A 27,129-nucleotide genomic window follows, 5' to 3' on the forward strand; every position below is an offset into this window, starting at 1 on the left:
AGGATCCCTAGAGCCCAGGAGTCTCAGGCTGCAGTGAGCCATGATCGTGCCTGTGAATAGCCACCACACTCCTGCCTGGGCAACACAGCAAGACCTAGTCTTTAAAACAAAAAAGAGAAAGAAAAATGTGATATGACCAGTTGAAAATGGCATATTAGGCCGGGCGTGGTGGCTCACGCCTGTAATCCCAACACTTTGGGAGGCTGAGGAGGGTGGATCACCTGAGGTCAGGAGTTTGAGACCAGCCTAGCCAACACAGTGAAACCCCGTCTCTACTAAAAATACAAAAATTAGCTGGGTGTGGTGGTGGACGCCTGTAATCCCAGCTACTCGGGAGGCTGAGGCAGGAGAATTGCTCGAACCCAGGAGGCGGAGGTTGCAGTGGGCCGAGATCGTGCCATTGCACTCCAGCACTCCAGCCTGTGCAACAAGAGCAAAACTCCATCTCAAAAAAAAAAAAAAAGAAAAAGAAAATAGGTCAGGCGCAGTGGCTCATGCCTGTAATCCCAGCACTTTGGGAGGCCGAGGCGGATGGATCACGAGGTCAAGAGACTGAGACCATCCTGGCCAACGTGGTGAATTCCCGTCTCTACTAAAAATACAAAAATTAGCCCGGCGTGGTGGTGGGCGCCTGTAGTCCCAGCTACCCAGGAGGCTGAGGCAGGACAATTACTTGAACCTGGGAGACGGAGGTTGCAGTGAGCCAAGATTGCACCACTGTACTCCAGCCTGGCAACAGAGTGAGACTCCGTCTCAAAAAAAAAAGAAAAAAGAGCATATTAATTTTTTAAAGAAAACAATACAAAACTTTTTTAAAAATAAAAAAAAACTGCAATGGTCTAATTTTCTAATCCAAAGAAGTTGTGTCTCTCCCCAGACAAAACATTAAGGAGGCCAGGCGCAGTGGCTCACGCCTGTAATCCCAGCAATTTGGGAGGCTGAAGCAGATAGATCATTTGAGGTCTAGAGTTTGAGACCAGCCTGGCCAACATGGCAAAACCCCACCTCTACTAAAAATACAAAAATTAGCCGGGCATGGTGGCACACGCTTGTAATCCCAGCTACTTGGGAGGCTGAGGTGGGAGGATTGCTTGAACCTGGGAGGTGGAGGTTGCAGTGAGCCAAGATCACGTCACTGCGCTCCAGGCTGGGCGACAGAGCAAGATTCCATTGCAAATAAATAAATAAATACATTAATGAGAGCTCAGGGCAGCCAGGCAGGGCATGCTTATGAACGCCACTGCAAGAAATTGGCACACACCCTGAACCACTGTGCAGAGACCTCTCGTGCGCTATAGGCATACAGCAGGGATCCCAGCCCCGTCCCACTTCCCCAGGGTCCCAGCACTGGGATGGAGCTCACTGTGGGGCTGCAGCCGGGTGAGGTCACGCAGGATGGTGCGGAATGATGGCCTCTGGGTTGGCTCATAGGTCAGACACTGGCTGGTGAGTGTGGCCAGCTCTGGGCAGGAGGGCTCAGGCAGCCGGTGCTGCCTCTGGTAGAAATGCTCCTTCTGTTGGGAAAGGGACCCAGAGGAGTCAACATCCTCCCCTCACCCCCACCCCTTCCCCAAGAGGCAGAGTCAAGTCCCCAGAGTGGACCGCCAGGTGCCCGCTCTTATCAGTCCCATTATACAGATGAGGCAACTGAGGCTCCACAAAGTGGGAGGACATGCTCACAGCCGTAGAACCAGGACTGGGACCCAGGTCCAGTGATTATGCAGAGCTGGAGTGTCACAGTCAGCCTCCTGCCCCAAGCTTCCCTCCTGCCCCTCCTGTAGACCACAGCTCCTTAATACACTGAAGCCTCAGCCTTTGCACAGGCCATGCACTCTGCCTAGGCTGCCCTTCCTAGCCAGGCTCGTTGGCATAATTCTACACTTAGATAAAACCTCTTCTGGGGCCGGGCACTGTGGCTCATGCCTGTAATCCCAGCACTTTGGGAGGCGGAGGTGGGCGGATCACCTGAGGTCAGGAGTTTGAGACCAGCCTGACCAATATAACGAAACCCCATCTCTACAAAAAATACAAAAATTAGCCGGGTGTGGTGGCATGCGCCTGTAATCCCCCCTACTCGGGAGGCTGAGACAGGAGAATCGCTTGAACCCAGGAGGCGGAGGTTGCAGTGAGCTGAGATCACGCCATTGCATTCCAGCCTGGGCAACAAGAGTGGAACTTCGTCTCAAAATAAAACCACCACACTCACGAACCTCCTCTGGGAAGCCTTGTCTGACCCCACTGCTGGGTGAGGCGCATCCTCAGCCCTTCTTCCCCACTCTGCAGCCTGGGCATCTCCCATCGCTGCCCTGGTCACTCTGCCTAAAACTGAAATCAAGTCTCTTACTTGCCTTCTGTGTGCCAGGCACAAGTGACTTCCACAAGGACCTAAAAAGGCTGGGACTACATTGAGCCCCAGCGAGTGGCCCACCTGCTGGTAGCCCAGAGAGACTTGAAGTCACGAGGCCAGAAGGGACGCAGCTTTGAGCTCTGATTCTGTCCTCTGGATTTCTTGGAGGGGCCCCCACTGCGGGGGGAGGGCCCAAGGGTCTCCTAGACATACCTCGGAGGGACTGCGGCTCTGCAGAGGGGCCTCTCCGTCAAAGCAGATCTCCAGGAGGGTGGCGCCAAACCCCCACTTGTCCATGGCGGTGCTTAGGCTGTTGGCCCCAACTGGTAGGCATTCGGGGGCCAGCCAGGGGATCCTCTCCACCCGCTCTGGGAGGCCAAGGTCAGAGGTCACCAAGGGTGAAAGGAGCAGGGGAAGCCCCCCACTGTGCCCAGGTCCCCTCGGGTACTCACCCTCCCTGGAGAGGGCGCCCAGGCCCACGCCAGGATCACTCAGCTTGATGAAGGGGCTGGTGCCCTCTGCCAACCCCAGCCGGGCCAGCAGGATGTTCCGGCCACACACATTACCATGAACCAGGTTCTTGTTCTCCTGAGGTGGGCAGGAGAGGGGGTGTGGCCACTCAGGAGGGGCACAGACGCCAACCCCAAACCTGGTCCCCATAGGGACAGCCAATGTGAAAAGGACAACTGTGACTATCACTGGGTTTCTTTCTGTTTTGTTTTTTGGGGGGTTATTTTTTCTTGTTTTTTTTTTTTAAGACAGGGTCTCACTCTGTCTCTCAGGTTGGAGTATGGTGGCACGAACATAGCTCACTGCAGCTTCAAACTCCTGGGCTCAAGCCTTCCGAGTAGCGAGAATTACAGGTGCACATCACCACAGCCTAGCTGATTCTTAAATTTTTGGTGGAGATGGGGTCTAGCTATGCTGCTGCCCAGGCTGGGGTGCAGTGGTGTGATCATAGCTTACTACGGCCTCAAATTCCTGAGCTCAGGTGATCCTCCCACCTCAACTTCCTGAATACCTGGGCCTACAGGTGCAAGTTACCACATTGGCTAATTTTTTTTGTATTTTTAGTAGAGGCAAGGTTTCGCCATACTGGCCAGGCTGGTCTCAAACTCCTGACCTCAGGTGATCTACCCGCCTTGGCCTCCCAAACTGCTGGGATTACAGGTATGAGCCACCACGCCTGGCTATTTGTTTATTTTTAAAAGATGGGGCCAGCTGGGCGTGGTGGCTCACGCCTGGAATCCCAGCACTTTGGGAGGCTGAGGTGGGTGGATCACGAGGTCAGAAGTTCGAGACCAGCCTGACCAACATGGTGAAACCCCATCTCTACTAAAAATACAAAAATTAGCTGGGCGTGATGGCAGGAGCCTATAATCCCAGCTACTTGGGAGGCTGAGGCGGGAGAATCATTTGAACCCGGGAGGCGAAGGTTGCAGTGAGCCGAGATCATGCCATTGCACTCCAGCCTGGGTGACAGGGTGAAACTCCATCTAAAACAAAACAAACAAAAAAAAAAGATGGGGTCTCGCCCTGTTGCCCAGGCTGGTCTCGAACTCCTGGGCTCCTGGCCCTCGCTGACCGACCCAGGCCCCACACACAGGCCACACACCAGGTAGCTGAGGGCGCTGGCCAGCTGCTGGGCCACCACCATCTTCCAAGCCATGGGCACATGGCCCCGCTCCCTCCGCAGCCACACATCCAGGGGTCCGTGCTCCACGTACTCTGTCACCATGATATCTGTAAAGACACAGCTGCTCTGGGGCAACCTGCCTGCTTCTGCCCTCTGGATGGCGGGGAATTGGGGGAGACGCCAGGGAGGGACTTGGCATGTGGCTGGGGAGGTGTCAGGGCAGAGGTGTGGGTGGAGTTTGGTCTGGGTTGAAAGTGAGTTTGGGGAGAGAAGAAATGCGGAATGCAGCAGAGGCAGCGGTGGATGAGGGCATTGGGGTCCAGGTGGGATGGGGCACAGAAGAAGTTGAAGTTCAAGAGAGAAAGGTGGGCTGGGCGTAGTGGCTCACGCCTGTAATCCCACCACTTTGGGAGGCTGAGGCGGGCGGATCACAAGTTCAGGAGTTCGAGACCAGCCTGGTCAGTATGGTGAAACCCCAACTCTACTAAAAATACAAAAAAATTACAGTGAAACCCCATCTCTACTAAAAAGACAAAAAAATTAGCCAGGCATGGTGGTGGGCACCGGTAGTCCCAGCTACTTGGGAGGCTGAGGCAGAAGAATGGTGGGAGACGGAGCTTGCAGTGAGCCGAGATCACGTCATTGCACTCCAGCCTGGGCGATAGAGCAAGACTCCATCTCAAAAAAAAAAAAAAAAAAAAAAAAAAATTAGCTGGGCATGGTGGCACATGTCTGTAATCCCAGCTATTCGGGAGGCTGAGGCAGAAGAATTGCTTGAACCCGGGAGGCGGAGGTTGCAGTGAGCCGAGATCACGCCACTGTATTCCAGCCTGGGTGACACAGTGAGACTCCGTCTCAAAAAAATTAAAAAAAAAAAAGAGATAAAGGTGGCAGGGTACAGTGGCTCATGCCTGCAATCCTGTCACTTTGGGAGGCTGAGGCAGGAAGATCCCTTGAGCCCAGGAGTTTGAGATCAGCCTAAGCAACATAGTGAGACCCCACCTCTACAAAAAAATTTTTAAAAATCAGCCGGGTGTGACAGCACACGCCTGTCATCCCAGGTGCTCAAGAGGCTGAGGCGGAAGGATCGCTTGAGCCCGGGAGGTCGAGGCTTCAGTGAGCCATGACAGCACCACTGCATTGCAGCCGGGGCAACAGAGGGAGACCCTAGTCTCACAAAAAAAGAGATAAAGGTGAGCCTACAAAGTGGGCAACTAGGGATTGGGGGGATGGGCATGGATAAGCAGAGGCTAGGGGCTTGAGGTTGGGGTATAGCAGATGTTTGGGTACCAGAGTAGTCAGAGGGATGTGGGTCAGGGTGTCGGCCAGGGTCCAGGGGAAAGTGGGGGAGATGCACACACACACACAGGGGGGTTGAGGGATGGGTGGGTCTAGGGTTGTTCTGTACAAGGGCTTTATTTTTTATTTATTTATTATATTTTTTGAGACAGAGTCTCGCCCTGTCGCCCAGGCTGGAGTGCAGTGGTACAATCATGGCTCACTGCAGCCTTGAACTCCTGGGCTCAAGTAATCCTCCCATTTCAGCCTCACAAGTAGCTAGGACTACAGGCATAGGTCACCATGCCTGGCCCTGATTTTTTAATTTTTTGTAAAGATAGGGTCTGGACATGTTACCCAGGCTGGTCTTGAACTCCTGGGTTTAAGCGATCCTCCCACCTCTGCCTCCCAAAGTGCTGGGATAGGTGTGAGCCACCACACCTAGCCTATACAAGGAGTTTTGAGCTACCTGCAGAGGAAAGGAAGAGGTGGGGTTAGGCAGGGTTGGATGTGCAGGGGCTGAGGTCTAGGAGAATCAGCACACATCAGCGCTGGAGTCTGCGTGAGGCCATAGTGCTGATGGGGCCAGGGGCAGATGGGGGCTGGACTGTAGAGGTTGTTTGGGAGGTTGATGGAAATGGGGATGTAGTTGGGAATCAGGGTGGGGGTTGAGACAGAGGGCAGGTGAGGGTCGACGTGTTGGGATGTAAGTTATGGGCTGGAATATCGTTAGGGGTTGGGGTCTAGGTTGAAGGTCAAGGTGTAGCCCGGGATCAGAGTACAGGTGAGAGTCGAGAAATAGGCATAGGTTGGGGTGTAGGTCGAGGGTTGGGGTACAGATCAGGGAGTGGGTATAAGTCAGGGGTGGCCTGCCAAAGGGGGATGGGTATGGCGGGACCCACTCACTTTCAGGGCCGCGCACACAGACGCCATGCACGAAGGCCAGGTGCATGTGGGAGACCTGGCTCATGAGGCTGGCTGTCTCGTAGAAGGCCTGTGGGGACCGGGCAGGTCAGGTGGCTGCAAAGCCGACCCCTCCCATCCCACCTCCTCCACGGACACACCCCTCCCATCCCACCTCCTCCACGGACACACCCCTCCCATCCCACCTCCTCCACAGACACACCCCTTCCATCCCACCTCCTCCGGCCACCTCCTCCACAGACACACCCCCAGGCCTGGCCCTGCCCACTCACCAGGGCGATGTCATGGTGACTAGGGTCCAGCACTTTGAGCACCACTCGTAGCTCCTGCCCACGGTCCCTGCCAGGCACGAGGGGGTCCTCGTCATCCATCTTGCCCTCCTCAGGGTCCCCGCTGCCCTCCACTCGCAGGCGGCCCTCATACACGTTGGTCCTTGTGCCCTGGCCCAAGTGGGACAGCTGCGGGATCATGTGGCACAGAATACGGCCATGGTGAAAGTTAGCAGCTGATCTCCCAGGGCCCCCAGCACCCACATCCCCAGGGGCCCTGCCCTTGCCCCGGGCCCCTTCCCTGCACCCACCTGGGTGATCTCCTTCTGGTCAACCCGGTGGAAGCTGAGCTGGCTGAGGTTGAGTGTCCTGGGGCTGGCCCGAGCCCCCCGCATGATGATGAGATTGGAGGTTTCTGGGGGCAGGCATCAAGTCATGGAGGGCGGGCCTGGGGGAGAGATGCCACATCCCACCCAGAGGTCCCCCTATCGTCGTACCTCCTGGTTGGGGCAGGCAACAGCGACGCAGAGAGAAGCAGTCATCCCCGGCCCTCAGCAAGCAGCCCTGCAAGGCAGCCCCAAGTTCCCGAATGCTGGGGAAGGACCGGCCCCAGCCCTCCAGCACGAAGGCCCCGTCCTGCTGCTCAATGGGGAACTTTCGGAGCCGCAAGCTCTGCATGCCGTCTGGTGCCTGGCGGGAGATGGCAGAGGTGGGAGCAGTAAGCAGGGGACCAGGCAGGGAACGTATCCAGCCCCAGCCCCAGCCCCCAGCCCTGGGCTCACCTGGCTACGCTGGGCCACTGTGAGGATCAGGCGGTAGGGGTGGCTGGTGCTCCAGTGAATGAGGTACAGGCCGTCCTCGGGCCGCAGCTTGGCCTGCACAAATGGCTCCCTGGAAGGGGGTCCAGGGGGACTATCAGGCCACCTGGGGCCACTGCTGGACCCATACCCGGGAACAATGACACTCATTACCTACTTAGAGGGCACACACACAGCTAGGACAAGTGTCAGACACAGCCACTCTTGTGGGGACACTAACTCTGGACACACAGCCACTTACATGGAGACACAATGCAGCAGCAGGCACACACCTGCTTTTTTGTTTGTTTGTTTGTATTTTTTAGACGGAGTTTCCCTCGTCACCCAGGCTGGAATGCAATGGCGTGATCTCAGCTTATTGCAACCTCTGCCCACCTGGGTTCAAGCAATTCTCTTGCCTCAACCTCCCGAGTAGCTGGGATTACAGGTCCCTGCCACCATGCCCAGCTAATTTTTATATTTTTAGTACAGAGGGGGTTTCACCATGTTAGCCAGCCTGGTCTCAAATTCCTGACCTCAGCTGATCTGCCAGCCTCAGCCTCCCAAAGTGCTGGGATTACAGGCATGAGCCACTGTGCCCGGCTACCTGATCACTCTTTTTTTTTTTTTTTTTTTTTTTGAGACAGGGTCTTGCTCTGTTGCCCAGGCTGGAGTGCAGCGGTGCAATCTTGGCTCACTTCAGCCTGGACCTCCCAGGCTCAAGAGATTCTCCCACCTCAGCCTCCTGAGGAGCCAGGATTACAGGTGTGCCCAGCTAATTTTTGTGTTTTCAGTAGTTAAAAGACCTTATTACATTGCCCAGGCTGCTCTTGAACTCCTGCGCTCAAGTGATTCTCCCACCTCGGCCTCCTAAAGTGCTGGGATTACAGGTGTGAGCCACCACACCCAGCCTACTCCTACTCTTGTACTTGACGCCAGACGGGCCCTGACAAGGTGACACACACTCCAAGATAGGAAACAGCCATCAGGAGCTGGATGGGCACACACCCAGCCATGACCATCGCCACTCACAAGGGTGACACACGGTGGATGGCCAATCACACAAGCAAAGGACAACGATCCCAGACACAACTAATCACCCAATATGACAGGGCAACATAGGGGCCAGGGCATCCCAGACACAGAGGTGTCACAAACATGCACTATAAAGTGTCATGGTCACATAGGTCCAGACACCTACATGTGCAGTGGCTGACACACGTGGTCCCCAAACACCTGTCTGTACGGGGGCAGCACACATATAGCCTTGACAGCAGGCACGGCCACAGGCCTCACAAGGTGAAATGGCCACTTCCCCCTCCCCTGGCATCACAGGTAGGACAAGGGACAGAGAGTCACAGGGCCAGTGACCAGACAAGGAGACAGTCACAAATCACGACTTGGCAGCACACAGGACAGCCACACACTCCCCTGCACCTGATGATGACATAAGTACCGACAACTTCACGCCCTCAGGCCCACAAGTCACACACAGGACCCCGCTGAGACGGTGACTCACAAGTTACCAGCACAGGCAGCCGCCTGCAGAGGTGGAAGCATCCAACATACGCCTGAATGGTCACCAGCGTCAGGGTAACACACAGTCCCATGAAAATCACCAGTTCTGTGCAATGACAACCTCAACACACAATGACAGTCATGGCCGGGCGTGGTGGCTCATGCCTGTAATACCAGCACTTTGGGAGGCCGAGGTGGGTGGATCACCTGAGGTCAGGAGTTCAAGACTAGGTTGGCCAATCTGATGAAACCCCATCTCTACAAAAATACAAAAATTAGCCTGGCATGGTGGCAAGTGCCTGTAGTCCCAGGTAGTCAGTTGGGAGGCTGAGGCAGGAGAATCGCTTGAACCCGGGAGGCGGAGGCTGCAGTGAGCTGAGATCACGCCACTGCACTCCAGTTTGGGCGACAAAAAATAAAAAAAAAATAAGGCATGCACCTACACACACACCCTGCACAGCCCCTAGGGCTCACAGTCTAGTTGGCACCCTTGGCGGTGGCCCCCAGCGCCCCCCACCCAGCACTCACAGCAGGGGTCCGTGGATCCCATCCCGGATGCTCATCACCAGCCGTGGGGGAGCCACCTCGTGGCACAGGTAGTGGCTGGAGTCGGCCGTCAGGCGGAAATAGCCGTCCACCAGCGACACGAAGGACAGCGCCGCAGCCCGGGAAGGCAAGCTCAGCTCCTGCCAGCCAGGGGCGCATCAGGTGGGTGTCCTCCCAGGCCATGATGGACCCTAGCCCAGCCCCTACCCTGGGCCTCACCAGGCACTTGTTGTCCTGCCGGTGGATGCTGACACAGTGCTCTTTCAGCACCACGTGGGTGATGTCCCGGAAGTCGCAGAAGTAGGCCCACAGTGGCTCCCGCGGCCTGTCTGCCGGCTGGCCGACTGCCTTGTGAGCCTTGGCCTTCTTCCCAAACAGGCTGGCTTGGGGGTTCCTGCCACTGCTGCCACTAGAACCCTGAACACCCAGCAAGTGGGGCAGAGGATGGAGAGGGCAATGCCCGTTTATACCTCCTGCACTTTCCCCTGGGGAGAGACAGGAGCCAGAAGGGCCAGGCACCAACCTAGGTTGACCTCCCAAGTCCCAGTGTCACAGGTGGGATGGGGACCCACCCCAAAAACATACACATGCTGGAAGCCGGTCCCTTAGGGAAGGCAGAGAGAAGAATCCTGACCCCCTCACACCCAGGTGCCAGTCCCCAGATGAAGGGGTTCCCTGGAGGTGCAGACCCCAGAAATAAGGTCCCCAGGGGGTAAGCAGATGGAGGACCTTCTCCAAGAAACTGGCCCTAGCGGACAGGTGCCCCAGAGCCATGTGGGGAGAGGGCTCAGGTCAGCCACCCTCAGAGGCTAGGGCCAAGGATGAACACAGAAACCCACCCCAGCCCAACCTGAACCCCCAGGGCGGAAGGGGCGCCTTGCTCACCTCCTCCTTGTTCACCTCCTCCTCTACTGGCCACCACTGGATGCCACCAGTGCCTGTCACCAGCACCTCGTGGGTTGGGGGCCCAGCAGCAGACTCAGGGCCAGGGTCTGTAGGGGCCACCCCACTGTCCCGGATGTAGCAGGGCTCCCCCTCGGCCTGGGCCAGCAGCCTCAGGTGGCACACGGGCACACGCTCTGTGCCGAAGCGGGGTGCCAGCCGCTCGAGTGTGGCTAGGTATTTGACCATGACCATCTGCTGGGAGAGTCGGCCCGGCTGGAAGTCCCGCAGGAACCTGCGGAAGACGTTCCGAAGGCGCAGCCGGGTCAGGGCGCTGTGCTGCCGGATATGCCGACGGAAGGAGCGCGGGATGCAGTCCTTGAAGCTGGGGGGAAACACAGTGAGGGGCTGGTCAGGGACCTGGGTTGCAGGCCCAGCTGGGTGACACAGGGCAAGTGGCTTAACCTCTTTGAGCCTCAGCTGCCTCATCTGGAAAACAGGCACACTAGCCAGGTGTGGTGACTTGAGCCTGTAGTCTCAGCTACTTGGGAAGCCAAGGCGGAAGGATCGCTTGAGGTCAGGAGTTCGAGACCAGCCTGGCCAACATGATGAAACTCAGTCTGTCTCTACTAAAAATACAAAAATTAGCTGGGCTTGATGGTGGGCACCTGTAATCCCAGCTACTCAGGAGGCTGAGGAAGGAGAATCTCTTGAACCTGGGACGCAGAGGTTGCAGTGAGCCGAGATTGCGCCACTGCACTCCAGCCTAAGTGACAGAGAGAGACTCCGGCTCAGAAAAAAAAAAAAAAGTAGAGGCACGGCAATATGCAAAGTCTACCCTGGCTCCCAGATGCTCAGGACACTTCCCCCTGCCTACACAGCGTCGCCACCCCATTCCCAGACACCTGGTCTTCTTGGCCACCTCCTGCAGGGGGATGCCATGGCGGAGAGCGAGGTGACAGAGGTGCAGAAAGGCCATGCCCAGGCTCTCATTCTTAAAGTGGTGGATCTCCTCCTCGCTCGACAGCTCCCACAGTGATGCCACGTCATTCACAAACTCATGCTTGCCCTGGGAACAGGAAATTGAGCAGAAAGGGAGGTGTGAGAATACATTCCTCTCTAGCCCAGAGGTATCCAATCTTCTGGCTACCTTGGACCACACTGGAAGAAGTGTCTTGGGCCCTACATAAAATACACTAACACTAATGATAGCTGATGAGCTAAAAAAAAAAAAATATATCGCAAGCCGGGCATGGTGGCTCATGCCTATAATCCCAGCACTTTGGGAGGCCGAGGCGGGTGGGTCACCTGAGGTCAGGAGTTTGAGACAAGCCTGACCAACATGGAGAAAACTCGCCTGTACTAAAAATACAAAATTAGCCGGGTGTGGTGGCGCATGCCTGTAATCCCAGCTACTCGGGAGGCTGAGGCAGGAGAATCACTTGAACCCGGGAGGCAGAGGTTGCAGTGATTTGAGATCATGACATTGCACTCCAGCCTGAGCAACAAGAATGAAACTCTGTCTCAAAAAAAAAAAAAAAAAAAAATCGCAGCAAAATCTCAGAATATTTTAAGATAGTTTAGGAATTTGTGTCGGGCTTCATTCAAAGCTGTCCTGGGCAGCATGCAGTCCGCAGGCCAGGGGTTGGACAAGCTTACTCTAGCCAGAGAACTCTAATTTCCTGCGTCTTACCACCTTGAGGAGGGGAGAGACCACCATTTACTGGAAAGGCCAAATACACAGCATACACCCCTCCTTTTGTCAATCTTGTGCCTGTGGCAGACATTACTAATCAATCACAGCACTCTTTCCCCTTCAACCTGAACTCTTGGCTGGGCATGGTGGCTCACACCTGTAATCCCACAATTTAGGAGGCTGAGGCAGGTGAATCACTTGAGGTCAGGAGTTTGAGACCAGCGTGGCCAACATGGTGAAACCCCGTCTTTACTAAAAATAGAAAAATTAGCCGGGGGTGGTGGCGGGCTTCTGTAATCTCAGTTACTTGGGAGGCTGAGGTGGAAGAATCGCTTCAACCTGGGAGGTGGAGGTTGCAGTGAGCTGAGATCACGCCACTACACTCCAGCCTGGGCCACAGAGCAAGACTCCATTTCAAAAAAAAAGATCGGCCGGGTGCGGTGGCTCACGCCTGTAATCCCAGCACTTTGGGAGGCCGAGGCGGGCGGATCACGAGGTCAGGAGATGGAGACCATCCTAGCTAACACTGTGAAACCCCGTCTCCACTAAAAATACAAAAAATTAGCCAGGCATGGTGGCGGGCGCCTGTAGTCCCAGCTACTTGGGAGGCTGAAGCAGGAAAATGACTTGAACCCAGGAGGCGGAGCTTGCAGTGAGCCGAGATCACACCACTGCACTTCAGCCTGGGTGACAGAGCGAGACTCCGTCTCAAAAAAAAAAAAAAAAAAAAAGATCCCCAGATGGCATGAGTTGAAACCTATTAGCTATATTGAATCAGGGAGGGAAATGGGGGCTCCTCAACTGCCCCTAAGTCTCCCACAAATAGTCTTGCCACCGCAGCCCTGCTCATACCTGCTCAAAGAGGTACTCAAATGAGGCTGGGTCCAGGAGTTGCATCCCCTGTGCTGTCTGATCTGAGGATGCCTCGGTTCCTGGGGGCCCACAACGGTACACAGCCGGTTCCCGAGGATTCATGCCATGCCAGTTCCGGAAATAAAACCTGCAGGAAGGAGGGACGCAGCTGGGGCTTAGCACAGAGTCAGACCAGCTTCAGCACAGGAGGGGACGAGCTTTGCAAAGGTCTCCACCCACCTTATGCGGAAATATAGCATCAGGCTTGCGTCTCTGGGGATCTCTAGGATGTGGTTTGGGGGCAACCAGACTTGGGCCTGAGCATCGAAGAGGGCAAAGAGATTGAAGCAAGGAGGAGTGATACCTGGATCAGGTGAGAAACGAGGTCAGGAGTCACGTCATTTGCTACCGTCAGCCCCAAAGACCCCCCAGACCCAATGTCTGCCTTCACACTCCCTCTGAGGCCCCCTCCCCCACCTGCAGCTTCAGTCTCACGTTGCCCCGGGGCAGAGGACAGTGCGTATGTTGCCCATGCTGTGGCCTCACAGGAGGACTACATTTCCCAGCCTCCCTTGCAGCTAGGATGGGGCCAATTGCACTGGTTTCTGGCCAAAGGGCTGGGTACATTTCCAAGCCTGGAAATAAATTCTCTTGCCACCTTCACCACCTGAGGTATGATGAAGGCTTCTTGTGCCAGATGGTGAAGCTATAAGACAGAGGTGAACCATCCAACCTGTACTTGATTTTAAGTAAAACTTTTTTTTTTTTTTTTTGAGATGGAGTCTTGCTGTCGCCCAGGCTGGAGAGCAGTGACGCGATCTTGGCTCGCTACAACTTCCGCCTCCTGGGTTCAAGTGATTCTCCTGTCTCAGCCTCCTGAGTTGCTGGGATTACAGGTGTGCGCCACCACCCCCGGCTAGTTCTTATATTTTTAGAAGAGACGAGGTTTCGCCATGTTGGCCAGGCTGGTCTCAAACTCCTGACCTCAGGTGATCTGCCCACCTTGGCCTCCCAAAGTGCTGAGATTACAGGCATGAGCCACTGTGCTCGGCCGATTTTAGGTAAACCTTGATTAAGATTTGGGGGGATTGCTTATTCCTGCAGCAAAACTAATCCTAGCCTGACCCACATAACTCTACAAACTGCTGCAATTGTCTGGCATCTCCCTGAACTCCAGCCCCAAAGAAACATCCAGTCACCTCCTGGCTGTCTCCCCCTGGACATCACAGGCCCCCGCTTAGATATGCCTTGTTCCAAACAACGTATCTTATCTGTGGTTGGCAAACTCCAACCTTCCCTTCCTCTGCCCATTTTTTTTAAGGGTCAGAGTCTTTCTTTACCACCCACGTTGCAGTGCAGTGGTGCAATCCTAGCTCACTGCAGCCTCAACCTCCAGGGCTCAAGCGATCCTCCCACCTCAATCTCTGGAGTTGATGGGATTATGGCTATGAGCCAGGGTGTGTGGCTTCTGCCCAGTTCTTCAAACCAGGAACTTGGTCCTTATCTTCAACCTCTCCCACCTGCTCCAAAACAGATCGGTCACCAAGACCTGCTCTTCCTGCACCCTCCATGTCCTGGGGCTCCATCCATCACCTTCAAATGCAAACCTCAACCCCAATCCAGTCTCCAGACTTGCTGTAATTTCCCACACCAGCTACCCAGGGCATCTTTCTTTCTATTGATGTCATTTAAAAATTGTACCTGTCGGCCGGGCGCAGTGGCTCATGCCTATAATCCCAGCACTTTGGGAGGCTGAGGTGGGCGGACCACGAGGTCAGGAGATCGAGACCATCTTGGCTAACATGGTGAAACCCCGTCTCTACTAAAAAATACAAAAAATTAGCCAGGCATGGTGGCGGATGCCTGTAGTCCCAGCTACTCGGGAGGCTGAGGCAAGAGAATGGTGTGAATTCAGGAGGTGGAGCTTGCAGTGAGCCAAGATTGCACCACTGCACTCCAGCCTGGGTGACAGAGCGAAACTCTGTTTCAAAAAAAAAATAAAAATTGTATCTGTCAGCTGGGTGCAGTGGCTCACGCCTGTAATCCCAGTACTCTGGGAGGCCGAGGCAGGCGGATCACGAGATCAGGACTTCAAGACCAGCCTGGCCAATATGGTGAAACCACATCTCTACTAAAAAATACAAAAATTAGCCAAGCGTGGTGGCGCACACGTGTAGTCCCAGCTACTCAGGAGGCTGAGGCAGGAGAATCGCTTGAACGCAGGAGGTGGAGGTTACAGTGCGCTGAGATCGCGCCACTGCATTCCAGCCTGGGCAACAGAGTAAGACTCCATCTCAAAAAAAAAACAAAAAAACAAAATTGCATCTGTGCGGCAGGCATGCTGGCTCATGCCTGTAATCCCAGCACTTTGAGAGGCTGAGGTGGACAGATCATCTGAGGTCAGGAGTTCAAGACCAGCCTGGCCAATATGGTGAAACCCCCGTCTCTACTAAAAATAACAAAAATTAGGCCAAGTGCAGTGGCTCATGCCTGTAATTCCAGCACTTCGGGAGGCTGAGGTGGACAGATCACCTGAGGTCAGGAGTTCGAGACCAGCGTGGCCAGCATGGTGAAATCCCGTCTCTATTAAAAAAAAAAAAATAGCTGGACCTGGTGGCATGCGCCTGTAATTCCAGCTACTCGGGAGGCTGAGGCAGGAGAATTGCTTGAACCCGGGAGGCGGAGGTTGCAGTGAGCCAAGATCGTGCCACTGAGCTCCAGCCTGGGCGGCAGAGTGAGATCTAAAAAAAAAAAATTGGCTGGCCATGGTGGGGTGCGCCTTTAGTCCCAGCTACTCGGGAGGTTGATGCAGGACAATCGCTTGAACCCGGGAGGTGGAGGGTGCAGTGAGCCGAGATTGTGCCACTGCACTCCAGCCTGGCGACACAGCAAGACTGTCTCAAAAAAAAAAAAAAAAAAGGTATCTGGCTGGGTGCAGTGGCCCATGCCTATAGTCCCAGCACTTTCAGAAGCTGAGGCAGGTGAAGCACTTCAGGTCAGGAGTTTGAGACCAGCCTGGCCACCATAGCAAAACCTCGTCTCTACTAAAAATACAAAAATTAGCTGGGTGTGGGGGTGAGCACCTGTAATCGCAGCTACTCAGCAGGCTGAGGCAAGAGAATTGCTTGAACCTGGAGGCAGAGGTTGCAGTGAGCCGAGATCACGCCACTGCGCTCCAGCCTGGGTGAAAGAGTGAGGCTCTGTCTAAAAAAATAATAATAAAATAAAATAAATAATTTTATCTAAGGCTGGGTATGGTGGCTCACATCTGTAATCCCAGCACTTTGGGAGGCTAAGGTGGGAGAATCACTTGAACCTAGGAGTTCAAGACCAGCCTAAGCAACATAGTGAGATCCCTCATCTCTAAAAAAACTAAAAATAAAATAAATTAGCCAGGTGTGGCTGGAGTGCAGTGGTGTGATCATGGCTCACTGCACCCTCGACTTACTGGGCTAAAGCAATCCTCTTGCCTCAGCCTCCCAAGGAGCTGGGACTACAGGCACACGCCACCATGCCCAGCTGATTTTTGTAGTTTTTGTAGAGAAGGGGTCTCACCATGTTGTCCAGGCTGGTCTCAAACTCCTAGGCTCAAGCGATCCTCCCACCTCAGCCTCCTGAGTAGCTGGGAGGCTGAGTAGCTCAGCCTCCAAAGTGCTGGGATTACAGGCATAAGCCAGTGTGCTCTGCCCTGAAGTAGTGTTTATAATTTTCATATCCTCTACAATCTAGCCTTAAATGTTATGAACTGTGGCTGGGCGCAGTGGCTCACACCTGTAATCCCAGCACTTTGAGAGGCTGAGGGAGGCAGATCACCTGAGGTCGGGAGTTCGAGACCAGCCTGACCAAAATGGAGAAACCCCATCTCTACTAAAAATACAAAATTAGCTGGGCGTGGTGGCGCATGCCTGTAATCCCAGCTACTTGGGAGGCTGAGGCAGGAGAATTGAACCTGGGAGGTGGAGGTTGCGGTGAGCTGAGATCGTGCTATTGCACTCCAACCTGGGCAACAGGAGCGAAACTCTGTCTCAAAAAAAAAAAAATGTTATGAACTGTAAATGTGTGGTATTATACTGCAGACGTCCCTCTGCAATGTGCTTTTTCAGGCTACGAGAGGTTATAAAGCTCCATGCAGAATGACATGAGTAATTCTGGTTAAATTCCTTTTCCCGGCTGCGCAGTAGTCCAGTATTCAACCAGACTGCAATTTACTTAGGCAGTCTCTTATTGAAGGACTTTGCAATGGTCTCCCCTTTTCCATATGATAAACAAGGCGGCTCTAAACATTCTCATAAGTGTCCCTGGGAGCACATGAGCTGACTGTTTATAGAGTGACTGTCACTGTCCAGGAGTAGAACTATATGGCCTCAGGGAAGATGTTTCTGGGTTTGTTTTTTTTTTTGAGACGGAGTCTCGCTCTGTCGCCCAGGCTGGAGTGTGGTGGCTCGATCTCCGCTCACCGCAAGCTCTGCCTCCTGAGTTCACGCCATTCTCCTGCCTCAGCCTCCCGAGTAGCTGGGACTACAGGCGCCCGCCACCATGCCCAGCTAATTTGTTTGTATTTTTTTTAGTAGAGACGGGGTTTCACCGTGTTAGCCAGGACGGTCGCAATCTCCTGACCTCGTGATTCGCCCACCTCGGCCTCCCAAAGTGCTGGGATTACAGGCGTGAGCCACGGCGCCCGGCCTGGGTTTTTTTTTTTTTTGAAACAGGATCTTGCTCTGACATATAGGCTGGAATGCAGTGGTGCAATCATGGCTCAGTGCAGCCATGACCTCCCTGGCTCAAGCGGTCCTCCTGCCTCAGTCTCCTGAGTAGCTGGGAAATATAGGAACACACCACCACACCCAGCTATATATATATATATATATATATATATATTTTTTTTTTTTTTTTTTTTTTTTTTTTTGAGACAGCATCTTGCTCTGTCACCTAGGCTGAAGGGCAGTGGCATGATCACTGTAGCTTCAACCTCCCGGGCTCAAGTGATCCTCCCACCTCAGCCTCCTGAGTAGCTGGGACTACAGGTGCACACCAGCACACAGCACACCTGGCTAATTTTTTGTATTTTTAGTAGAGACGGGGTTTCGCCATGTTGCCCAGGCTGATCTTGAACTCCTGGGCTCAAGTGATCCTCCACGCTTAGCCTCCAAAACTGCTGGGATTACAGGCGTGAGCCACTGCATCCAGCTTTGACTGTGTTATCAAATCACTCTCCAAAGTCACACCATGGAATTATACTGCCCCTCTGTGAAGGGAGGATACCTCCCTGTGAAACAATATATATATTTTTTAGATGGAGTCACCCAGACTGGAGTGCAATGTTGCAATCTTGGTTCACCGCAACTTCCGCCTTTCAGGTTCAAGTGATTCTCCTGTCTCAGCCTCCTGAGTAGCTGGGACTACAGGCATGTGCCACCATGCCCAGCTAATTTTTTGTATTTTTTTTTTTTTGGATGGAGTTTTTGCTCTTGTTGCCCAGGCTGGAGTGCAGTGGCGCGATCTCGGCTCACTGTAACCTCCACCCCCTGGGTTCAAGCGATTCTCCTGCCTCAGCCTCCTGAGTAGCTGGGATCACAGGCGCCCGCCACCACGCCTGGCTAATTTTTTGTATTTTCAGTAGAGATGGGGTTTCATCATGTTGACCAGGCTGGTCTCCAACTCCTGACCTCAAGTGATCCACCCGCCTTGGCCTCCCTAAGTGCAAGGATTATAGGTGTGAGCTACAGCACCTGGCCAATGTTTCATATTTTTGTTTTTTGAGACCGAGTCTCACTCTGTCACCCAGGCTGGAGTGCAGTGGTGCGATCTCGGCTCACTGCAACCTCCGCCTCCCAGGTTTAAGTGATTCTCCTGCCTCAGCCTCCCGAGTAGCTGGAATGTGCATCACCATGCCCAGCTAATTTTTGTATTTTTAGTAGAGACGGGGTTTCACCATGTTGGCCATGCTGGTCTCAAACTCCTAACCTCAAGTGATCTGCCCGCCTCAGCCTCCCAAAGTGCTGGGATTACAGGTGTGACCCACTGTGCCTGGCTTGAGACAACTTCTTAAAGAACCAGTCAAAAATAAAAAATAAAAATAAAAGAACTAGTCAGACTGCTTCACTCTCTGGCTTAAACCTTCCATGGCTCCCCATTGCTCCCGGAGAATGCCCAACCCCTTGACCCTTGATTCTGAGTACCCCCACCCTGGCTTTTGCCTGCTATGCCCCAATTTCAATTGTTACTTCCCCTTCCAAACTCTCAAAATTGATACCCCAGTCACCCTGAAGGTCTTTCGCTTCCTCAAACAGATCAAGCTCTCCGGGCCTCCATGCATGCTGTTCCCTCTGCTGAGCGTGTTTCACATCACCCCGCACACCTGTCTGAATCCTTTAAGAATCAGTCATGGGGGCGGGCACAGTGGCTCACACCTGTAATCCCAGCACTTTGGGAGGCTGAGGTGTGCGGATCACGAGGTCAGGAGATCGAGACCATCCTGGCTAGCACAGTGAAACCCTGTCTCTAGTAAAAATACAAAAAATTAGCCAGGCGTGGTGGCGGGTGCCTATAGTCCCAGCTGCTCGGGAGGCTGAGGCAGGAGAATGGCGTGAACCCGGAAGGTGGAGCTTGCAGTGAGCTGAGATCGCGCCACTGCACTCCAGCCTGGGCGACAGAGCGAGATTCTGTCTCAAACAAAACAACAAAACAAAACAAAGAATCAGCCATGGCCAGGCTCGAGGGTGCACACCTGTAATCCCAACACTTTGGGAGTCTGAGGCAGGCGGATCACTTGAGGTCAGGAGTTCGAGACCAGCCTGGCCAACATGGTTAAAACCCCCGTCTCTACTGAAAATACAAAAATTAGCCAGATGTGGTGGTGGGCGCCTGTAATCCCAGCTACTCAGGAGGCTGAGGCAGGAGAATCACTTGAACCCAGGAGGCGGAGGTTGCAGTGAGCCGAGATCACACCACTGCACTCCAGCCTGGGTGACAGAGCGAGACTCCGTCTCAAAAAAAAAAAAAAAAAAAAAAAAAAAAAAAAAAAAAAGCCTGGCACGGTGGCTCACACCTGTAATCCCAGCACTTTGAGAGGCCGAGGCAGGGGGAACAGCATGCATGTTCAAGCCAACATGGTGAAACCCTGTCTCTACTAAAAATACAAAAATTAGCTGGGCGTGGTGGCAGGCGCCTGTAATCCCAGCTACTCAGGAGGCTGAGGCAGGAGGATCGCTAGAACCCGGGAGGCGGAGGTTGCAGTGAGCCGAGATTGTGCCATTGCACTCCAGCTTTGGGGACTGAGTGAGACTTCGTCTCAAAAAAAAAAAAAAAAAAAATCAGTCATGGCCAGGCGCGATGGCTCATGCCTCCCAACACTTTGGGAAGCCAAGGCGGGTGGATGGCTTGAGCCCAGGAGTTTGAGACCAGCATGAGGCAACATGCAAAAAATACAAAAATTATCCGGGTGTGGTGACATGTGCCTGTAGCCCCAGCTATTCGGGAGACTGAGGCAGGAGAATCACTTGAGCCTGGCAGTTAGAGGCTGCAATGCGTCATGATTGCACCACTGCATTTCAGCCTGGGCAAGAGAGAGACTGTCTCTACAAAAGAAAAAAAAAAAAAAAGACTCAGCCATCAATGGGGAAGTAGGAAGTGTTATAAAAATTGATTACAATGCCCCCATCCAGTCATGGAAAGCTGGGAATGGGGGAGGTAAGAGGAGTTTCTGGAGGAAGGTATACGTAACCAAAGCTGCCTTAGAAAGGCCTTTCCTTGGTTGGGCATGGTGGCTCATGCCTGTAATCCCAGCACTTTGGGAGGCTGAGGCAGGTGGATCACTTGAGGTCAGAAGTTCGAGACCAGCCTGGCCAACATGGCAAAACTCCAGCTCTACTAAAAATATAAAAACTAGCCGGGCGTGGGGTGCGCACCTGTAATTCCAGCTACTCAGGCGGCTGAGGCAGGAGAATGGCTTGAACCTGGGACATGGAGGTTGCAGTGAACTGAGATCACACCACTGCACTCCAGCCTGGGTGACAGAGTGAGACCCTGTGTCATTAAAAAGAGAAAATTGGGCCGGGCATGGTGGCTCACACCTGTAATCCCAGCACTTTGGAAGGCCGAGGCGGGCAGATCACGAGGTCAGGAGATCAAGACCATCCTGGCTAACATGGTGAAACCCCACCTCTACTAAAAATACAAAAAAAAAAAAAAAAAAAAAATCTAGCCGGGCATGGTGGCACACACCTGTAGTCCCAGCTACTCGGGAGGCTGAGGCCGGAGAATCGCTTGAACCCGGCAGGCGGAGGTTGCAGTTAACTGAGATTGTGCCATTGCACTTCAGCCTGGGACAGAGCGAGACTCCATCTCAAAAAAAAGAAAAAAAGAAAGACTGTAGTAGATATATTTGGAAGTGCAATTTCTTCTGCAGGAGGAGGGAAAGCCTTTCTTTCATTTTTTTTTTTTTTCTTTGAGATGGAGTTTCGCTCTTGTTGCCCAGGCTGGAGTACAATGGCACGATCTCAGCTCACTGCAGCCTCCACCTCCCAGGTTCAAGCAATTCTCCTGCCTCAGCCTCCTGAGTAGCTGGGATTGTAGGCACCTGCCACCATGCCTAGCTACATTTTGTATTTTTAGTAGAGATGCGGTTTCACTACATTGGCCAGGCTGGTCTTGAACTCCTGACCTCAGGTGATCTGCCCGCCTCAGCCTCTGAAAGTGTTGGGATTACAGGCATGAGCCACCGCACCTGGCCTTTTTTTATTTTTGAAACGGAGTCTTGCTCTGTCACCCAGCCTGGAGTGCAGTGCTGTGATCTCGGCTCACTGCAACCTCCATGTCCCAGGTTCAAGCTATTCTCCTGCCTCAGCCGCCTGAGTAGCTGGAATTACAGGCGCGCACCCCACGCCCGGCTACTTTTTGTATTTTTAGTAGAGCTGGAGTTTTGCCATGTTGGCCAGGCTGGTCTCAAACTTCTGACCTCAAGTGATCCACCAGCCTCAGCCTCCCAAAGTGCTGGGATTACAGGCATGAGCCACCGTGCCCGGCCTGACTTTCTTTTTTTAATGACACTGGGTCTCACTCTGTCACCCAGGCTGGAGTGCAGTGACGAAACCATACCTCACTGAAGGCTTGAACTCCTGGGCTCAAGCGATCCTCTTGCCTCAGGCTCTCAAGTTGCTGGGACTACAGGCATGTACCACCATGCCTGGCTAATTTCTAAAAATTATTTTGTTGAGACAAGGTCTCCCTATGTTGCCCAGGCTGGTCTCCAACTACTGGCCTCAAGCAATCCTCCTGCCTGGGCCTCCTCAAGTACTGGGATTACAAGTGTCAGCTACTGCACCTGGCCAAGTTTTCTGATTTATTATATTTCTTGCTGTCCTCCCTACTAAAATTTCAGCTCTACAAAGGCAGTGATTTGCAGCTGCCACACGGTAGATGCTTACAAAATGTTCACCGAATGAACGGGTGGATGGATGGATGGATGGATGGATGGATAGATGGATGAATAGGTGGGTGGGTGGGTGGATGGGTGGGTGGATGGATGGATGGATGGATGGATGGATGGATAGATGGATGAATGGGTGGGTGGATGGATGGGTGGGTGGGTGGATGGATGCATGGATAGGTGGGTGAGTGGGTGGGTGGGTGGGTGGATGGATGGATGGATGGTTGGATGGGTGGGTGGGTGGATGGATGGGTGGGTAGGTGGATGGATGGATGGATGGATGGATGAATGGATGGATGGATGGATGGGTGGATGGATGGGTGGATGGGTGGGTGGATGGATGGGTGGATGGATGAATGGGTGGGTGGATGAATGGGTGGGTGGGTGGATGGATGGGTGGGTAGGTGGGTGGGTGGATGGATGGATAGATGGGTGGGTGCGTGGATGAATGGATGGATGGATGGATGGATGGATGAATGGATGGATGGGTGGGTGGGTGGGTGGATGGATGGATGGATGGATGGATGGGTGGGTGGGTGGGTGGGTGGATGGGTGGATGGATGGATGGATGGATGGATGGATGGATGAATGGGTGGGTGGATGGATGGGTGGGTGGGTGGATGGATGCATGGATAGGTGAGTGGGTGGGTGGATGGATGGATGGATGGATGGGTGGGTGGGTGGATGGGTGGGTGGGTAGGTGGATGGATGGATGGATGAATGGATGGATGAATGGATGGATGGGTGGATGGATGGGTGGATGGGTGGGTGGGTGGATGGATGGATGTGTGGGTGGATGGATGGATGTGTGGGTGGATGGATGGATGGATGGATCAATGGGTGGATGGATGGATAGATGGATGAATGGGTGGGTGGATGGATGGGTGGGTGGGTGGGTGGATGGATGGGTGGATGGGTGGGTGGGTGGATAGGTGGGTGGATGGGTGGGTGAGTAGGTGGATGGATAGGTGGATAGGTGGGTGGATGGATGAGTGGGTGGGTGGATGTATGGATGGATGCGTGGGTGGATGGATGGGTGGGTGGGTGGGTGGATGTATGGGTGGATGGGTGGATGGGTGGATGGGTGAAAGGGTGGGTGGGTGGATGGGTGAATGGGTGGGTGAATGGGTGGGTGAATGGGTGGGTGGATGGGTGGATGGGAGGATGGATGGATGCATGGGTGGATGGATGGGTGGGTGGGTGGGTGGATGGATGGGTGGTTAGGAGGGTGGATGGGTGGGTGGATGGGTGGATGGATGGATGGATGGATGCATGGGTGGATGGGTGGGTGGATGGGTGGGTGGGTGGATAGATGGATGGATGGGGCCCAGCTGCTGCTTGCACACCCACCCCAGTCCCCATGGTGCCAACGCCCCAGACTCACCAACTTTATGTGCAATGTGGATGCAGACTTCCTCAGCTGTCAGCGATGACTCACTGAAAGTGACCCAGGGCTCCCCGCCGCCTGGACCAGCCCAGTGCAGAAGCACCTTCAGGCCTCCCATGGCAGCCATGGGCTGGGCTCCATCCCCAAAGGGCTTACTGCCCCTGGCCATCCCCCAGTGGCGCAGAGGCATGCTCCCGGCAGGTGGCTCAGCTGGAAAGGGGACAATCTATCAGCTCCCAAGTCTCAGCCCAGAGACCCCTGTTAGCTCTTCAACCTTCCACCCACCCCAGCTGAGGCCTGAGGGGAAGATTCTGGGCTCCCATCTTGGCATGACATTAGAGACCCGATTCCCTCTCTAAGTCTCATTTTCCACATTTGTTGGACAGGGTTGGGGTATGCATCCCCACCTAGATCTCTCATCAACAATAACACTGAACCCTCCTCTCTTTCCACAAATTGACACAGATATAAAAATCTGCTCTGGCCAGGTACAGTGGCTCACGCCTCTAATCCCAGGACTTTGGGATGTTGAGGCAAGAGGATTGCTTGAGCCCAGGAGCTCGAGACCAGCCTAGGCCATATAGCAAGACCCTGTTTCTACAAGACGTTTTATTTTATATCTTATCTTATCTTATCTTATTTTTGAGACAGAGTTTCACTCTTGTTGCCCAGGCTGGAGTGCAATGGTGCAATCTTGCTCACCACAACCTCCGCCTCCTGGGTTTAAGTGATTCTCCTGCCTCAGCCTCCTGAGTAGCTGGCGCCTGCCACCACACCGGGCTAATTTTTGTATTTTTAGTAGAGACAGGGTTTTGCCATGTTGGCCAGGCTGGTCTTGAACCTCTGACCTCAGGTGATCCACCCGCCTCGGCCTCCCAAAGTGCTGGGATTACAGGCGTGAGCCACTGTGCCCGGCCTCTACAAGAAATTTTTAAAATTTAGCCAGGCGTGGGGGTGCACACCTGTACTCCAAGCTACTCGGGAGGCTGAAGTGGGAGGATCTCCTGAGCCCAGGAGTTGGAGGCTGCAGTGAGCAGTGATCGCACCACTGCATTCCAGCCTGGGTGACAGAGTGAGACCCTGACTCTAAAAATATAAATAAATAAATAAATAAGTAATAAAAATATATAAAAAGGGCCAGGCATGGTGGCTCATGACTGTAATCCCAGCACTTTGGGAGGCCAAGGCGGACAGATCACGAGGTCTGGATATTGAGACCATCTTGACCAACATGGTGAAACCCCATCTCTACTAAAATACAATAAATAAATAAATAAATAAATAGAAAGTAAAATAAAAATCTGCTCTTAACACACCTCCCCAAAATAACCAGACAGGCAGATGTGGTCAAACATACCTGAGGGCGAGTCCTGGAGCTCCCTGTGTCAACTCAAGCAAGCCACTTAGCAATTCTGGGCCTCAGTTTCCCCATCTGGAAAAGAGAGGTCCTCAGGGTGTTGCCATCAAAAGATGGTTGTAATGTTTCAATATAGTTCCGCATATTACACATTCAGCACAGACTCTGATTCAGGCACACACAAAAAGAACAAATATGACCAAAACAAGAATAACATAATTGTTATTAGTTTCATCGTGGTGATGGCCTCTTTCAGGCCACAATTCTCCTCTCCCACATTTACCCCCATGAGTGACCTCAGTTCCTGTTGACTCCCCAAAGCCTAGGAGAGTTTATGTCCAGCTCCATCCCCCCAGTCCAGGGCCTGAGCCTCCTGAGGGCGCCAGTATGGTAGTGGAGGGGCTGTCAGTTCCACCCATGTTGCTGGTTTCCTCATCTGGAAAATGGGCATGTAACAGTGTCTACCTCAAAGGGCTGCTGGGAGGATTTAACGCGAGGAGGCAGAGAAAGCGGCTGGTATACAGTAAGCGCTTAATTAGCGTTTGCCATTAATACCTATTCATGTTATAGATGAGATCCTGGGGATGGGGCTTTCGCGGAGCCTACTTCCTCCTTCCTCCTTTCTCGTCCCCACTGGACCCAGACCCAGCATTGAAGACGGGGTCGGAGTGAAGTTTGCAACTGGGAAGGCTGCACGCCCCCATGTCCTCCCCACAAAACCTCTAAACCCGGCCGGGAACGGCGGGAACTGGGATGTGCACCCACCGGGCATCGGAGCAGTCCGGAGGCACCAGGTGCTCCCATCCAAGTGCAGCCTGTCAAGCGCAGCCAGTCCCCGCGGCTTCTTCCTGAGGACCTCCGGCCGCGCCCCTTCCGCGCCCGCGTCCAGACTCACCCTTCCGGGGGAACACAAGCTCGAACCCGGACCCCTCCCCGCTCCCGCGGGCAGCTACTACTTGTCCCGCGCCGAGACGCCTCCTCCCATTGGCCGCCTGAAACGCACACGCCCATTGGCAGCTGCTCTGTTCTCCTTGCACGTCACCGTTGGAATTTTTTTTTTTTTTTGGCCATGGTGGCGGCACTCTGATTGGTCCTGGGGCTCATTCGTCACTCAGCCGCGATTGGCTGAGTCGGCACCCAGAGGCGCTGTCGCTTCTGCTATTGGCTGGCACTCGGTGGACGGAGACGTGGAAGGGGCTTGCGAGAGGCGGGCGGGAGAGTGAAGTGTGTGGGCAATGCGGCCGGATCCCGGAGTTCCCCTCTGTGCTGTGGAAATGGGTCAGGCGTGTACGGTCCTGACCCTAGGACACAGCTGCATGTCCTCACCTCGGTGTTCAAAGCTGCACCGGCCACCATTCAACCCTCCGACGCCCTGCCTTGTGGCTTCCCCGTTCCATCCGGTCCTGTCTCCTTTCCCTCGTTTCTACCTGGCCGACTCCACCCTGCTGACTAGAATTCCCCCTCCTTCACTCCTGGGAGGCATTCCTCGCCCACCTGCTCCTGTCCTCGTCCTGATCACCTGCAGCTTTGTCCTCTGAAGCTCCCTAGCGGTCAGGGTAGCAGCTTGGACATCCCGCCAGACGTGAATTCAAATCCCCACTCCGCAAGTCGTGCCCATTTGCTGAGAAGCCTACAGCCAGAGCGTTTCACATACATTATCTCATTTGATCCTAGCAGCAATTCCCTGTATGGCGGCTCTTATTATCCCCATTTCACAGAGGAAGAAACTCAGGCATGAAGAGGTAACAAAGACCGTCCTCTGACCCTTCTTCTGTGCCACACCATAACCACTCCTCGACTTTGTCTTTCACCTGCCCAGCCAAGTCTTAGCAAAGAAGCCTATTAAGTCATCCGCTCATCCTTGATGTCTGATCAACTTCCTCATCTTCCACTTTTTTTTTTTTTAAGATGGAGTTTCGCTCTTGTCGCCCAGGCTGGAGTGCAATGCTGCGATCTCGGCTCACTGCAACCTCAGACTCCCGGATTCAAGCGATTCTCCTGCCTCAGCTGGGACTACAGGCGCCCGCCACCACGCCCGGCTAATTTTTGTATTTTTAGTAGAGATGGGATTTCACCATCTTGGCCAGGCTGGTCTCGAACTCCTGACCTCGTGATCCACCCTCCCAAAGCGCTGGGATTACAATCGTGAGCCACCGCACCCGGCCCTTTTGTTGTTAATTTTTTAATTTTGTGGCTAATTTTTAAATTTTTGT

At 53.7% G+C, this 27,129-nt stretch overlaps 1 protein-coding gene across 42 annotated transcripts in view; it reads right to left on the minus strand.

The window, feature by feature from the left end:
- The window catches only part of TYK2 (tyrosine kinase 2), a 30,615-nt gene extending 4,671 nt beyond the window's left edge, over positions 1-25,944 (minus strand). For 24 of the 42 annotated variants that reach the window (XR_010153708.1, XR_010153704.1, XR_010153703.1 and 21 more), the window contains exons 1-18: positions 25,682-25,944; positions 24,917-24,991; positions 23,557-23,769; positions 12,986-13,109; positions 12,746-12,893; positions 11,103-11,266; positions 10,201-10,582; positions 9,535-9,732; positions 9,298-9,455; positions 7,237-7,345; positions 6,952-7,144; positions 6,766-6,869; positions 6,458-6,643; positions 6,168-6,255; positions 3,963-4,090; positions 2,800-2,935; positions 2,561-2,715; positions 1,364-1,514 (exon numbers count right to left, since the gene is read on the minus strand). Coding sequence is in view for 27 of the 42 variants with exons in the window: in XM_024351244.3 (XP_024207012.1) it covers positions 1,364-1,514; positions 2,561-2,715; positions 2,800-2,935; positions 3,963-4,090; positions 6,168-6,255; positions 6,458-6,643; positions 6,766-6,869; positions 6,952-7,144; positions 7,237-7,345; positions 9,298-9,455; positions 9,535-9,732; positions 10,201-10,582; positions 11,103-11,266; positions 12,746-12,893; positions 12,986-13,109; positions 23,557-23,749 (2,617 nt within the window). In the remaining 15 variants the exon portion in view is untranslated. Of the gene's footprint in view, positions 1-1,363; positions 1,515-2,560; positions 2,716-2,799; positions 2,936-3,962; positions 4,091-6,167; positions 6,256-6,457; positions 6,644-6,765; positions 6,870-6,951; positions 7,145-7,236; positions 7,346-9,297; positions 9,456-9,534; positions 9,733-10,200; positions 10,583-11,102; positions 11,267-12,745; positions 12,894-12,985; positions 13,110-14,446; positions 14,568-23,556; positions 23,770-24,916; positions 25,082-25,471 lie in introns of all 42 variants that reach the window. The other 18 variants (XR_010153705.1, XM_063801152.1, XM_063801149.1 and 15 more) reach the window with 12 other exon arrangements.
- Positions 25,945-27,129: the final 1,185 nt, after the last annotated feature.

This window comes from Pan troglodytes, chromosome 20 (assembly GCF_028858775.2).
Source record: "Pan troglodytes isolate AG18354 chromosome 20, NHGRI_mPanTro3-v2.0_pri, whole genome shotgun sequence".
Lineage (NCBI taxonomy): Eukaryota > Metazoa > Chordata > Mammalia > Primates > Hominidae > Pan > Pan troglodytes.